The sequence below is a fragment of the Emydura macquarii genome, unplaced genomic scaffold (assembly GCF_026122565.2).
Source record: "Emydura macquarii macquarii isolate MOO-44397 ecotype Brisbane River unplaced genomic scaffold, CSIRO-AGI_Emac_v2 contig_2676, whole genome shotgun sequence".
NCBI classification, from domain to species: Eukaryota; Metazoa; Chordata; order Testudines; family Chelidae; genus Emydura; species Emydura macquarii.
In genome coordinates, this window is record NW_027132813.1 from 41,960,291 (window position 1) to 41,975,083 (window position 14,793).

Sequence of the window (14,793 nt, forward strand, 5' to 3'; positions counted from 1 at the left end):
GAGAAGAAAAACAACACCATGTATGTTAATGGCAAGGTTAAATGGCAAGGTTCAAGAGCTTTTTTTGAGTCCAACATGTACTTCAGAAATGGGAAGCCAACAGGAAGGAGCCAAACCTGTGGCTGAAAAATACAAGGTGGAAATTAAGAGGGTTAAGGGAGGAATTTGAGGAGCAAATAGTCAGAAAAAATGTAACAAGAAATTATTTGTCTATAGGAAGGAAGATGCCACCCACAATAGAACTGTGTGTCTGTTGACCTACCAAAGAATAAAGGGAGCTGCTGAGGAACATGAGGACATTACAAGGAATCTAAATTACTTCTTTGAGTGAGGCTTCACCAAAAGAATATTGGGGAGATTTACTCTTTTTCAAGAAATAAAGATGAAATGTCAAAAGAGGATGTCCTGGAACAAACTGATAAGTTAAGAGCAATAAGTCACTGGGACTGGATGGTATTTATCTGAGTTCCAGAAGAGGTGAAAACTGAATTTGCTAAACAAACAAAAATATGCAATCTCATGTTAAAATCAGTCCATTCTGCAAAATATTGGCTGTTTATCCCATATTGCCTTAGCAAGAATAGATTGTCTGAAGGAAATGCATACAAACTGACACCAGCAGCATGTAAGGCAATGCATTCTAGGATATCTGACACCAAAGAGAGTTGTAAGGAAAGAGGACTGGGAAAACCAGTTACACATGCATGATCTGAGATTCCACAGATTTGATTAGCAGTTTTGGTATGGACAGGGCCTTAATAACCTCCACATTTTATTTGTTTGTTTGTTTATACTCACCCCAATCTCATGAAATCTGTCTTGTGCTGTGACATCTAGAGTTGGTCACACAAGGCTAATAAGTATAATTAATATTTAAATAATTGAGAGCTCTATAATTTCTGTAGCAATTTCTCCAGCTTCAAGTAAGTCAGTTAGACTTCAGCTCTAAGCAAGCCGTATAAGCAATTGTCCTATTAGAAATATACATTTTTAATATCAGATAAATTAAGTGCATAATTTAATATGACTGTTTTTCACTCATTAATAGTTCACAAAAGCCTAGGCATCATTTGACGTGATAGCACAAGGACACAGCACATTCATTTTCTAGAAGAGACTTAATGTAGATTCAAACTGTTCCCTTTCAATATTGTTGGTAAAATTTAACATTGTGGCTAAGAGCACTTTATCTAGGCAGTTCTCCATAAAGAAGCTGGTATGTATGTATTAATGAACAAGGGGATGTTGTGGAAGCCTAAAGTGTAACTGGGTTCAAAGAAGAATTGGATACGTCTATCAATGGCTATTAGACAAGATGGTCAGGGATGCAACACCATACTTGGAGTGTCCCTAAATCTCTGACTACATGAAACTGGGAATGAATGACTGCAGATAAATCACTTGATAATTGTCTTGTTCTGTTCATTGTCTCTCAACCATCTGGCACTGCCTGTTGTTGGAAGACAGACTAGACGGACCATTGGTTTGACCCAGTGTGGCCATTCTTATGTTCTTAAGTAAGGCAAGATTTCCCTTTCCTGAAAAGGGACAAAGAAATAGGAACAATACTTTGTATTATTATTAACAACTCTATTTTCATGCACATGTCAAGGGATGTATTTTTTTTGGAGAGCCTCAGAAATTTGGCATTTCAATCAATTCTATACTATAGAAACTTTGCCAAGCAATAGTTGTTGCATGCTGGTTAGGGAATATGGTAACCTAGTATATGGTGAAATATAATTCCAAATCAATGGACTCTGCAAGCAAATTATTTAAATTATTTTATGATCGGAAAATACTCCAAGTTCAAAATATGAAGCTACGGTTTGTGTGCCGTAGGATACAGCAGAACTTGTTTCTGGATATCAAGGATGTGTAGTTTATATCTGTCAACCCACTAAGCCATGGTTATATAAAGCTGCTTCTCTTAATTTGCTATTTCAAGGCCTAGGATGAAATTGCATGTGCTAAACTGCTGGATTTTTTTTTCTCTTTTCTGGTGAGACTTCAGAACAGCAGAATAAACAAGATGTAGTGGTCTTCCAATAGACATTTTGGAGGCCTGCAAAGAAAAGGGAAGAATAGTTTGAACATTAAAGGAACAATTAAAATGCTGATACAGGTGATGTTGATTTGCCCATATAGTTCATAAGCGTCTATGCAGTACTCATTGCTGTATTACCAGCTGATGAGGAATATGTAGTCAGCATTTGCAAGTATTTTATCTCAATCCAATAAATGACATAATGTAGAGACTTTTGTGATATTGTCAGTCAGGAATACAAGATCATTTTTGGCCACTGCCTGTTTAGCACTATTGTTTCTGGCTATAGAGAGAGTTCTAGTTTTACTTTTGGAGAAATCCTTGTAGCATTGGCAACTCCAAAAGTTAAAAATATCCCGGGATTACTTTTTAAAAGATAAAATCATGTTATTTGATCTGTTTTCTAATTCTCCCTGCTCTCTTCACTATGGGTTTGTCAAAACGGCATGAGAGGTGTAGGTGTATGCCTGTGTAGGCATATTGGAGAGAGCTTCACTCTAGCTAGCATGGGTGCCAGTAGTAGTGAAGCCATGACTGGTTTCAGCGTGGGCTAGATGCTTGAGGCTATGTCTGCACTAGAGAATTTACAGTGGCACAGCTGTACCATGGCAACTGCAATGCTGTAAGGTTTCTTATGTAGCTGCTGTATGCCAATGGGAGAGCATCTCCTGCCCGACAGCGCTGTCTACACTGGCTCATCTGTCGGTGAAAATTATGTCTGTTGGGTGTGGTTTTTTTTTTTTTTTTTTTTTTTTTTTTTTGCACACCCCTGACCAACAAAAGTGCTAGTATAGACAGTTGCCAGGAAGGCTTGCTTAGCCTGCACTGAAGCCTGTGCTGCTGCAGCTTCCCTGCAGCTTCAAGGACTCTTGGAGTATGTCTGCATTGCAATATAAAAATATCAATGTAGATGCTCACGCTAGAGCCCGGGGTCTGAAACCTGATGAGGGAGAAGGGTCTCAGATCCTTGGTCCATCCCAAGCCCAAATGGCCAGTCCCGCAGTGTGATCCCTGCAAGCTTGAATCAGTTGAGCTGGGCTTGCTGCTGCAGAGTTGTGGGGTTGTTCTTTTTTTTGGCTGTGTAGACGTAGCCTAAATACTTCCTCTTCTCAGGCCTAGTGTCACAGGAGTGGGGAAGAGCAGAGATCAACTGATCTGTTGTCCACAAGAGGAATGAGCAGAGCCGTCCTAAGCTTGGGCTCTTCTTTCTCCCCCACTTTTGTGAAAATGATATCAGCTGCTCCCTCCTCTACCCAAAAATTTTTTACTTCTGTGGTTAGGAACAAACCTCAGCCTGCCTCCTGCAGGACCTGTGATTGGTTGTTTTTCTCTGGGAAGTGGGGGATGGTAGCCAGTGGAAGGGAGTTTTTCCCAGGCAAGTCTTGAATTGCGTGAACGCTGCTGCTTTTCCCATCATTATTGGACTCATTGAAGCAGAGGCCAAAATCTTATTAGATAAATTGCAAGTTCTTGTCAGAAACTGTGCTTTAATTTTGAATGTAGCAACTTGACTCTGTTTCATAGCACAGTTTACACCATTGCTAACTCTGGTGACAATTATTATGAGTCTTTCAATATCTGTTTTCTTAAAAGTACCAGCTCCTGGAGTCAAGTGAGTACACTAGAATTTTAGCTTTTTTTCTTAAGGAAAGTTTATAGCCCTATTTGTTGCAGAGAGTAACTTGAAAATGTGAATACTGAACGTTCAAAACCCAGGACACAACTTAAAAAAACCCCCAGAATGTATTTTTAGCTCTCATGATTTTAGGGGCCTGACTTATGATTTTCAAATACTTAAGGTTGGCAATATTGCAGTGAAGTCCTGGGTTCTTAAAATTTGAGCTGTGGAGGCAACTCTTACGATTGAGGACCTGAAAGGAAAAACTGCAGTCAATGAGAGACTATTCTTATTCCTTTGAGGGTGTGAAATGTCCTCAGTATTTTAGGCCTTCAGATGAAATGTAAATATCCTGGAATTCATCAGAGGTTTTTCATTATTGATATACCATAGAATCTCAGAGCTATGGACATCAGAGTTAGGAACTGACCGGTCAACCACACACCTCATTCGGAATGGAAGTATGCAATCAGGCAGCAGCAGAGCTGAAAAAAAAGCAAATACAGTACTGTGTTAAACATAAAAAAACCTTTCCCTTATTTTTTTTAGTAGTTTAAATTTTTTTTTGACAAGGTAAGGAGATTGTTTCTGTGCTTGTTTCATTTAATTTAAGATGATTAAAAGCAGCATTTTTCTTCTGCACAGTAAAGTTTCAAAGCTGTATTAACTCAATGTTCAGTTGTAAACTTTTGAAAGAACCACCATTACGTTTTGTTTAGAATTATGAACTTTTCAGTTATGAACAACCTCCATTCCCAAGGTGTTTGTAACTCTGAGGTTTTACTGTACATATTTTGTGCACACAATGCAAATAATCTGATTATAAACATGAAGGTGAGACTGCTGAGCTGACACTTCACCTTCAAAAGTGTTTATGTGATCTTGTTTTAAATCTAAAGTTAAACTAGTGTAATCTTAAATGAGTTTAAAAAACAATTTAGTTAAACTGATGTAAAACAGCATTGACACTCCTTATTTGATATTTAAACCTGGTTTATTTCAATGTAGCTTAAGTTGATTCCTTACTGAATTTAGCTAAATCAGCACACACCAGGTTTAAATCTGATTGAGTGTCCTTACTGTGGGTTTCTTGCACTAGTTTAACTATATCTATTTAAAATAATATCTTTTAAGTGTAATTTTGAATATAAGTAAGGCCGTTTTCTAGTAGACTTAAGGGTGAACCATCAGGTCAGCACAGTCTGTATTCACAACAGTGAAGGAGGTAGATCATTATCCCACTTTGAAAATAATCTACTCCTCATGAAAATATGGAAAAAAACTCGAGAGTTAAAGCTTTGTCTTCTAGAAACAAGTGTTTTAAGTCAGTAAAATGAATAGTGTCCTCTTTGATTAACTTTTTGTAGACTTTTAAGAAAACAGATATGTGAACTGAAACTTTTCTGGCAGTAAAAACAATTTCAGTAAAATTTTCTTAATTTTATTAGAAGAGGAAAAGAATATACTTTTAGGAGAAGTGTTTGATACTTACGAGTGCTTGGTCCTCATAGCCTTTAAAGTCAGAAGGGACCATTGTGATCATCTAGTCTGACCTCCTGCACATCGCAGGCTACAGAACCTCACCCACCCACTCCTGAAATAGACCCCTAACCTCTTGCTGAGTTACTGAAATCCTCAAATCATGGCTTTAAAGACTTCAAGTTACAGAGGATTCACCATGTAAATTACTTTAAACCTGCAAGTGACCCATGCCCTATGCTCCAGAGGAAGGCAAAAAATCCCCAGGTCTCTGCTAATCTGATGCTGGGGAAAATTCCTTCCCGACCCCAAATACGATGATGAGTTAGACCCTGAGCATGTGGGCAAAACTGACCACGCAGATACTTGGGAAAAAATTATCTGTAGTAACTCAGAGCCCTCCCCATCTACTGTCCTATCTCTGGCAGTTGGGGATTTTTGCTACTGGCAGTCGCTGATAGGCCACATGCCATTGTAGGTAGTCCCATCATACCATCCCTTGCATAAATTTATCAAGCTCAGTCTTGAAGCCAATTTGGTTTTTTGCTCCGACTTCTCCCCTTGGAAGGCTGTTTCAGAATTTCACTCCTCTGATGGTTAGAAACCTTCCCCTAATTTTGAGCCTAAACTTGTTTATGGCCAGTTCATGTCCATTTGTTCTTGTGTCCACATTGGTCTTAGTTTAAATAACTCCTTTCCCTGGTATTTATCCCTCTGATATATCTAATCTAATCCTAATCTAATCTATCGAGAGAGAGAGAGAGAGCACGCAATCATATTTCCCCTCAGCCTTCTTTTGGTTAGGCTAAACAAACCAAGCCCTTTGAGTCTTCTCTCACAAGATAGGTTTTCCATTCCTCTGATCATCCTAGGAGCCCTTCCCTATACCTGTTCCAGTTTGAATTCATCTTTCTTAAACATGGGAGATCAGAATTGCACACAATACTCCAGATAAAGTCTCACCAGCGCCTTGTATAATGGTATTAACACTTCCCTGTCTCTACTGGAAATACCTTGCCTGATGCATAGAAGGACAGAATTAGCCTTTTTCACAGCTGCATCATATTGATGGCTCATATTGATCCTGTGATCAACCAATACACCAGGTCTTTCTTCTCCTCTGTTGCTTCCAATTGATAAATCCCCAGCTTATATAGCAAAAATTCCTGTTGTTAGTCCCTAAATGCATGACCTTGCACTTTTTCACTATTAAATTTCATCCCATTTCTATTACTCCAGTTTACAAGGTCATCCAGATCTTCTTAAATGATATTTTGGTCCTCCTCCGTATTGGCTATACCACTCAACTTTGTTTCATCAGCAAATTTTATTAGCTCACACTCACTTTTTGTGTCAAGGTCAGTAACAAAAATCTTAAATAAGATTGGTCCCCAAACTGATCCCTGAGGAACTCCACTAGTAACCTCTCTCCAGCCTCACTGTTCACTTCTCAGTATGACTGATTGTAGTCTCCTCTTTAACCAGTTCTTTATCCATCTTTCAAGTCTCATATTAATCCCCATCTTCTCCAATTTAACCAATAATTTTCCATATGGAACTGTATCAGATGCCTTACTAAAATCTAGGTAGATTAAATCAACTGCATTTCCTTTGTCTAAAAAATCAGTTATGTTCTCAAAGAAGGAAATCAGGTTGGTCTGACACGATCTACCTTTTGTAAAACCATGTTGTATTTTATCCCAGTTACTTTTCACCTCTAATTTGTTCCAAGATCTTGCATGCAGTTGAGGTCAAACGAACAGGCCTGTAGTTTCCTCCATCACTTTTCTTCCCTTTCTTAAAAATAGGAACTATATTAGCAATTCTCCAGTCATAGGGTATACAACTGGCCAGTGGCAGTGGTGAAGACCCTCCCCTTTCTTGAAGCACACTTCATGTGCACTTTGATGCATGAGGAGGGGCTAAGCTGCAGCATATGAGCACTTCTCCTATGTCTGCCTCCAGGAGTTGTCTGTCCTCCCATTGGTCCAACTAAACTCTTCTTCTCCCCTATCTTCTGTTAAGATGAGGAGCGACATTGCTGTCTCCACCTTCTTTCTCAGCCTGTGGGGGCCCAGCTGCTATCTTCTTCATGTGAGTGAGAGAGATTACAGGGGGATACTGCAGATGTATGAAACACCTGCAACAGAATCTTCCTGAACTGCCTAAGTATCAGAAAATTCAAGTAGAGAAAAATTTTTGGCTACTGTTACTGCTTTTTTTTTTTAATAGGATGTCTTTAATTTTCTCTTCAGACTGCGCATTCTAGGCTTTCATGTCTTGAAGGCTAAAATTGCTCATTTTAAAGGAAGATTAGAAAATATTACATATAGAATAGAGATAAAGTTGTTAGGACCCTTTAACCTTTTACTTACTCTTACTATGTAGCTTTCAAGTTGGATTGACGTTACTTAAATTTTATTATAATTTGGAAAGTCTGTGGTGATAGGAATTTGGATTAATTAAAAGACCTCTTTTTCAAACACTGACTCTCCTTAAAGATATGTTACTCCAACCATAGTGTATGATGCAATATGTCCCACCGGATCCCCGTTTGTGTTCCACCCACAATCTAAACTGCTCATCATAATTAAACCACGACATGCCCTTGAATGTGGTGTTGGCCAGTTTGATCATATCCACCTATTTAAACAAGGCTGGGACTCTCCCTGGGTAAGTCTCTGCTATAACCCTGCATAGCTGAGAAATGCAGCCTCCCAATTTTCCCATGTTCTATTATTCCTTGGGCATCTCTCTGTTTTGCTTGCTCTGACCCAACTTATTGTCTGCCACCACCTCCCTGTGCAACAGTGATATTATATCCATGTACTCACCTCTTGGAGTTTTATCCCTAGTTGTACTGAGAAGGTGAACTCCTTCAGGGTCAGCCATCCTTATTCAGGACTGACTGTTGGGGAACCTTCATTGCCCTATAGTCCCCTGGCTACACGTGTGACAGAAACTTAATAATGTAATAGCAAAATGGTTCCCAGCTCTCCCCTTCTTGTTGAGGGCTCCCACACCAGCGCAGAGGGTCTGGCCCACCTGCTTATCGTGTATCTCTCCAACTTGTTCCCTGCTTATGCATCCATTACCACTTGGCCAGACCCCTGAAGTATCTTTTAAAAGAGTAAGGCTCAGAAGGCAAGTTGAGTAGTGTCCATGCTGCCATTCTGTAACTGCCTTGGAATTGCAATAAAATAGATAATGTTTAAAAATGTATTTGAAAAGGGCTTTGATTGTTTCCTGTGGGTATTGTTTCCTTTTTTTGTTTTTTTATTACTAACAAAACATATCTTGTTCCTGTTATTGGTTCTCTTCCTAAAATTTTCCTCTGTGACATCACAATTGATTACTGTAGAAGCAATTCAATGACAAACATAAGAACACGCCTTCCTTATGGGAATAAGTATCAAGAGCAGATGAATACCTCATGAGTAATCAAATAATAAAGAACAAAGACTAATGAAAAACGTATTACATCAGTTGAATTATTTCTAGATGTTTTCCCATTTCCATTGAGGTGCAGCAGTATCTTAAAGGTGAACTGTGAAACAAAGACAAAAAAGTCACTTGTGCACTTTTGCTCCTTTATGTATAAAAATGATGTTCCAAGATTCTCCTTCATTTGTTTATATGTTAACTATGCCAGGGCTTTCCAGTTCTTGGTTCCCTTTCATTGTGGGAGGAACTTGACAAAGGCTTGTGAAGGACTGGAATAGTGACATCTTAAGAGGATGTAGCTGAGGTGTACTACTCTCTCCTTTGAAATACTGTTAATGGTTATGACTTGGATTAGATGCCCATGTAGTGGAGAAAACTCCCCTTGTGAGGGCTGGTCAGATCTTAAGTCCAGGTTTATAGGAGTAAGCAGGACTACTTGCCTGCTTTCTTCCTCTGTGGAGCAGTTGGGCAGGGAATTAGAATCTTGATGGGGAATGGGTAGTAATGCAGAGTATAGAGAAAGCAAGAAAGGAAATGTGACTCAGTGTCTCTCTAAGTCAGTTTCTCAGTGCTACTCCTGGATTGATAGTTTCTGTACCAGCCCAGCTCATGGCTGTGCTTAATATCACATCCTAGCCTACAGAAGTGAGGAAGAATTGTTAAATCTGTGACTAGATAATCCACTTGTCAGACATGCAGACTGGTGTTAGTGTACCATGTTTCCTGATGGTGGTACTCTTGATAATAAAACAAGGGGCTAATATATAAAACAATTCTCCAGAATTTTTCCCCCTTATGTTTTGGGTGAATATCTGAATTTAGTAGTACTAGAGGGTTAATACTAAATACTTAGTTGAAATATTTCCTGACACCTGTGCCGAGCAACTTGCCTGCTTTGATCACTTTGTAACATTGGTTCTGAGCCAAGAGGTCATGGGTTGCAAACTTAATTTCTGCATGATTACAGCTTGGCATAGTGTATGAAGTGGCAGTGGTGAAAGGCTGGAGATTGCAGTGAGAATAGATCTGATTTTAGAGGAAACAAATTCTTTCAGTGCAATAAATTATCACGCCTTTAATTATGAACTTGTTTTGGTAACCTGTTCCTTTATTTTACCGTGTATAATGAATATAATACAAAGTATAAGAGAAGGGAAATAGAGGCTTGTATTTTACTTGTGGTGATATGTTTTTTTTGGGCAGTGTTTGATGCTCATGTCTAAATTGTGAACTATAGTTTATATTGTATGTAAACACCATATATTGTAAAAGTTGCTAACTGCAACAGGCTTCTTTTCAGGCCTTGAATGCTCATATACTTTACTTAATTTTTTTGGTAATTAAGATGAAGCGTACAGTTCCAAATGTTGAGCAAAATTCAATTCCAAACAAAACTTGTGTGTAAGATTACAGCAGAGTAATGTTAGACAACATTATGACAACATGATTCGTCTCCAGTTAGATTTTTAAGGGACCCTTTCAAATTACAAAAATCATGTATTAGAAACCTAAAGAATTTATTATTTATATTACTAATATTAAACTGAAAGAATTTTTTTTTAAATCCATTTTACTTTTCATTATTAATTGTCTTTACATTTCCTTTCACTCAGTTTGGATAGTGAATAGCTCAGATCCTACATTCGTTTTTAACCATGCCCTCACCTTAAGAGTAACATCTTTTTTTTTCCCCCCCTTTTTCATGTCCTTTTTAAGAGGCTGCTTTTTAAAAAAGCTCTGAATCTAATTTTTTTAATGGACAGTTTTATACTTCGAGAGGGTAAAATTTAAAATGCTGAGACCTTTATATGTTGTTAGTGTTACAACCAAAATAAGCGACCTGTAGATTTCTTGTGAAAACAATACATAGTACATTTTTATATTTAAAACTCTTTTTGGCACTACTGTAAATGTTCAATCTGGATGTTTTTCATTACCATAATAGATTTTGGGGTTTTTTGGGTGCGTGGAGCTAACTAAATTTAGTGAAGCTACTGTTGACTTTCTTCCCCCTTCTCCTTTTCTCTCCTCCCTCCCAAAAAATAATGAAGATAAAAATAAAAAATCAGTTGAAAAACTAGGTAGTCCTGGTCCACACTTGTTTCCAGCTGAAAGGAATGTCTTATAGACTTCTAAGTGCAAATGGATTGCAAACTACTTGTAAGCAAACATTCATATTAAAACAGAATATTTATTGTGCAACTTACTTACAACAACTTGGGACTAATAACTCCTCACCTTAATAAAACTACTTGTTCAAGTGACTTTAGTGACTCTGTTATTGTGAGCAGGAACTGGGCCCGTTGCCCTTTTGTGGGTGGCGGCATACGAAACAATCTCAGTCTCTCTCTTGGTAACAATAACACTGAAAACCTTTCTTCGTTTCCCTTGTGTGTCAATAGTACCAGAATTATTTTGTTTTAGTATGCAAATATAGAGCTAGTCAGGGAGCTGGAAGAGGATGTGAAAAAAAAAATCAATGATATCAAGGGATCAAAGGTAGTTCTAATGTTTTGCTCTAGTAAACCTGAATTCAGATTACAGCCTTTAACTATACAATATTAAAATTCTGTGTATTATTGAGTTAGAAAATAACTTAGTTATGTGTTGATATTTAAATAAGGATCTTCATTGTTTTTTTATTTATATTTTGTTCATTGACCGATTTTAAAATGGCTCTCCTTTTCCTTCAAAATTACTTTTAGAAGGAGACTGAATAGAATGTAGGGTGACTTTTCAATGAGCAAGGATTAAGAAATGATATTCCAGCCATCCATTTGGAGGGAAATATTAAACTGAAAGTCTGTCGTTGGTGCTTGACAAAGCTATGGCTGGGACTGGAGAGGGAAGAAGTTGCTCTCTGATGTTTTTTATTTTAATGTGGCCTAAGTAAATATCAAATAATCATGAAAACACCATGACTGTTTGAACCCTGTTTACTTTGCTGTGTGTCACTCAGATACGATTGACAGTCACCTGGTAAATAAATAATCTGTTTTTTGTGGCAGCTGACATGATTTTGACTAATACGGTTGTGAATATAGTTTTGTCTGAATAGCACTACATATTTTACATGTTTTTATAATGCACAGGATGTTATATGCAACAGTATTTTAATGGGTAACCTTATTAAAACAAATGTAATTACAAATATACATATGAACTACTCATATATTAGGTATAATGAAATCAAATCTCGGCAACAGATTGGCACCTGCTGTTCCCAGGCACTGAGTTGACTCTTTCTTGATACTTCAAAGAAGCAGGATATATAGTTGCCAACACTTGAATATTTTCCAAGATCAATTCTACAAGTTCCCAGCCACTAGAGCGTTGTGTGTGAAGGAAACTGATCTAGTGAGATTGTAGACTTGCTCTTTCTCTGGGGTCTTCAGGTGTTCATGGGAGGGCATGTATCAGAGATGTAATTCGATTATCCCTTGCCCTGTTTTGGCTTCTCCAGGGTTGGATTTGCTTTGTCTTACCCACTCTTTACTTCAGAATTGGACAGATTTTTGTGGAGCAGGTGCCAGGGGTGGGGGTGGGGGGGCAGTTAGACTAAGAGAGGAGTACAGCCAAAGTCTCCAGAGCTGCCAACCACAAGTATTTAAAAGACTCAGGTCCCCCCAAAATCATTTAGAATACAAAAGAAGTTTTGAGTTCTTGATGTTTGGCATGAAGGCTAGTTAGTTGTTTAAATGGAAGCTGAGACTGTCAGGCAACAACCTTATTCTAGCAGCTGAGGCATCATGAAAAACACCAAATATTGTGGGACTTTCAGTAAAATTGCGAGAGTTGTCAACACTGAGCTCTAAGGAAGAATTGCAGTTAAAACACTACTCAGTCCCAGTTACCTAGGATGTGTAGCCAAGTTGGATCCCGGTTCAGGCCAAAACAAAAGTGTTGTGAACTTGGTGTGTTACCCGGGGTTCTGCCAATCCAAAGCTCATGGTAACTTTATTTTGTGTGAGGGGGTGTCAGGAAATAACCTGGCCATCCAGCTGATAGATGAACTGGTAGAAACAGTATAACACAAAAGTGCTCTTACTACAAAGCCATACTTTACTTAGGCTCAAGCACTTACACGCATATACAACAGGTTAGTAAAACACCTCAACCTTTAATAATTACCGAAGTCTGGGTTGGCTTTCAAGTGGAAACAGCAACGGCTTTCCGATTGGCCTGATCTTCAAGCTGCCATTGGAGGATCCAGAAGCTGTGTCCAAGAAGAGATCCCAAAGAGTCCAAGCCTCTTCTTCTCCTTACCCCCCCCCCACCCCATTTATCCTTGTTAGCAGACAATAACACGTCAAGAAAGAGGGAATTTTTTTTTTTTCAAAAGCTACACCTAAGGTTGCCAGAGTACTTAATTTTAACTAGATGTGTTCCGACAGAATCTACATATATTGAGGCTGGGACAAACATTTCCTAGAGGGCATGAATAAATAAGCTTATTGGTCTTTTCCTGAAATACAGATCCTAGCACGTCAACCAGAGCATCAGGGAGAGGATGCAGGGTCAGGCAAGGATTGAGAAAGGGGCTCCACTCCCCACCTGGCTTAATCATGTGAAGGCTGCAGAGGCCTGCAGAAAGGCCTACCAATTGTGGCAGCTGTTAGCAACAAGTATGATAATCATATTACACTATCATGTGGTCCTTGGCCCTTTTACTGGTCTATCAAAATCTCCCCATGCAGGTGGAAAGAGTTGAGATTTCCTTCATAATGCTTTATTTCAGAATTCATTAGAGCTAGAGAATGTTCCCATCAATTTCATCAGGTTTTGGATCAGATCTGCTATTAAGAGCAAATTATTAATAAAGTCTAATAAAACTTCTGGTGTAGAATTTGTCCTAGATTATCTATCTGTTATAATAAGGCAGAAAAGACTTGGAAAGAAGCCCAGGCAATAAAATACATCAGAAATGTAAAGCAATTTGCTTCAATGAAAAAAGAAATTGACTAATATAATATACAGTAACTGTGCTAAGTTGTTCATAAAAACAGTAAACTTTTGATTGCACATAGCAATCAAAGATTATCTTCAGCATATTGAAATCATGCTTTTTACTTACAGGGAAAAGGACCTGGATGCTAAATTTATTATTTCAGTGGAAAAAAATAAAACAACAATCACAAATATAAAGGTGAGTGTTCTCATTTGGGAAGGAAAAAATTAAACCAAGTTAGCAGAACGTTATTTTGATGGCTATATAGGCAATTGGTGGTGGCCATTTGGTATTAGGGAGAGGCCTATGGATTTTGGCTTATCTACATCTTTGAAGTGCTGTATCTGAAGACCAAGATAGAGAAGTTACTATTGTTCACTGTACAAATGTCCTCTGAAAGCCATTCTGTAGGATCTGTTTCTTAAGTATTTCTAAGTTGTCTGTTGCTTTAGGCATTCATTTAGCTGGAATGCTTACAATGGAAAAACATTTATATCCTGTTTCTAGTTTTTCATCCTACTGTACAAAAAGCCTTCCAAAAAGGCTTCCAAAAACCCTTCAAAATTATAATGAAAACTTCACTGAAAATTTTACTGGACAATCTTGCCAACATTTACCAGGATGATTTAAAAATCTTCTTAAATTTTTCTCACTTGCCAAAAGACAACTAACGGCAGGAGGGATGCAGAATTTTTCAAGGTGTGCAAAACTCACCTGCCAGTATTTGAAGATTTTAAAGGTATGTTGATGTTCTGAAAGCCCTCAAGGGCAAATGTAAAAGGCTTTCAACCCATTACTAATTTTAAATCATTTAAGGTCCTAGTTGTGCTGACCATCTCTTACATAACCCGTAGTTACATCAGCTCTCGGGGGTTATGCTGGAATGTCCAATACCCAAAAGGGGGTTTTACCATTAGATTTCTATTTATATGGAGTGGCTTTACAGAGACTTTCTTAATAACATGCTTTCTGGGATTTAAGATAAACGTATAAAATGAAAAATATTATGAACATATTCTATAAATGAAAAATTTGGTGAAAACTTGCTATAAAATGCTACTTAGCTGTGATATCTCATATATAGTGGGGCAGCACAGGAGTAGGAATTGGTTGGTAAGATTTTTATTTTAAAGGAATTTGAAATGGAAATGAGGGAAAGATACAATAAAGTTAAAATACACTAAATAACTGTGCCTCTGTTACCTGGTGGATTCAGCACATTAATATATTTTTAGCTCATTTAACAAAAAATGCAGG

The 14,793-nt window shown here is 37.9% G+C and overlaps 1 protein-coding gene across 1 annotated transcript in view; it reads left to right on the forward strand.

The window, feature by feature from the left end:
• The window catches only part of KIF16B (kinesin family member 16B), a 224,372-nt gene that overhangs the window by 13,410 nt on the left and 196,169 nt on the right, over positions 1-14,793 (forward strand). Inside the window, exon 2 of the mRNA XM_067565282.1 lies at positions 13,665-13,734. Within this exon, the coding sequence (XP_067421383.1) occupies positions 13,665-13,734 (70 nt within the window). The remainder of the gene's footprint in view (positions 1-13,664; positions 13,735-14,793) is intronic.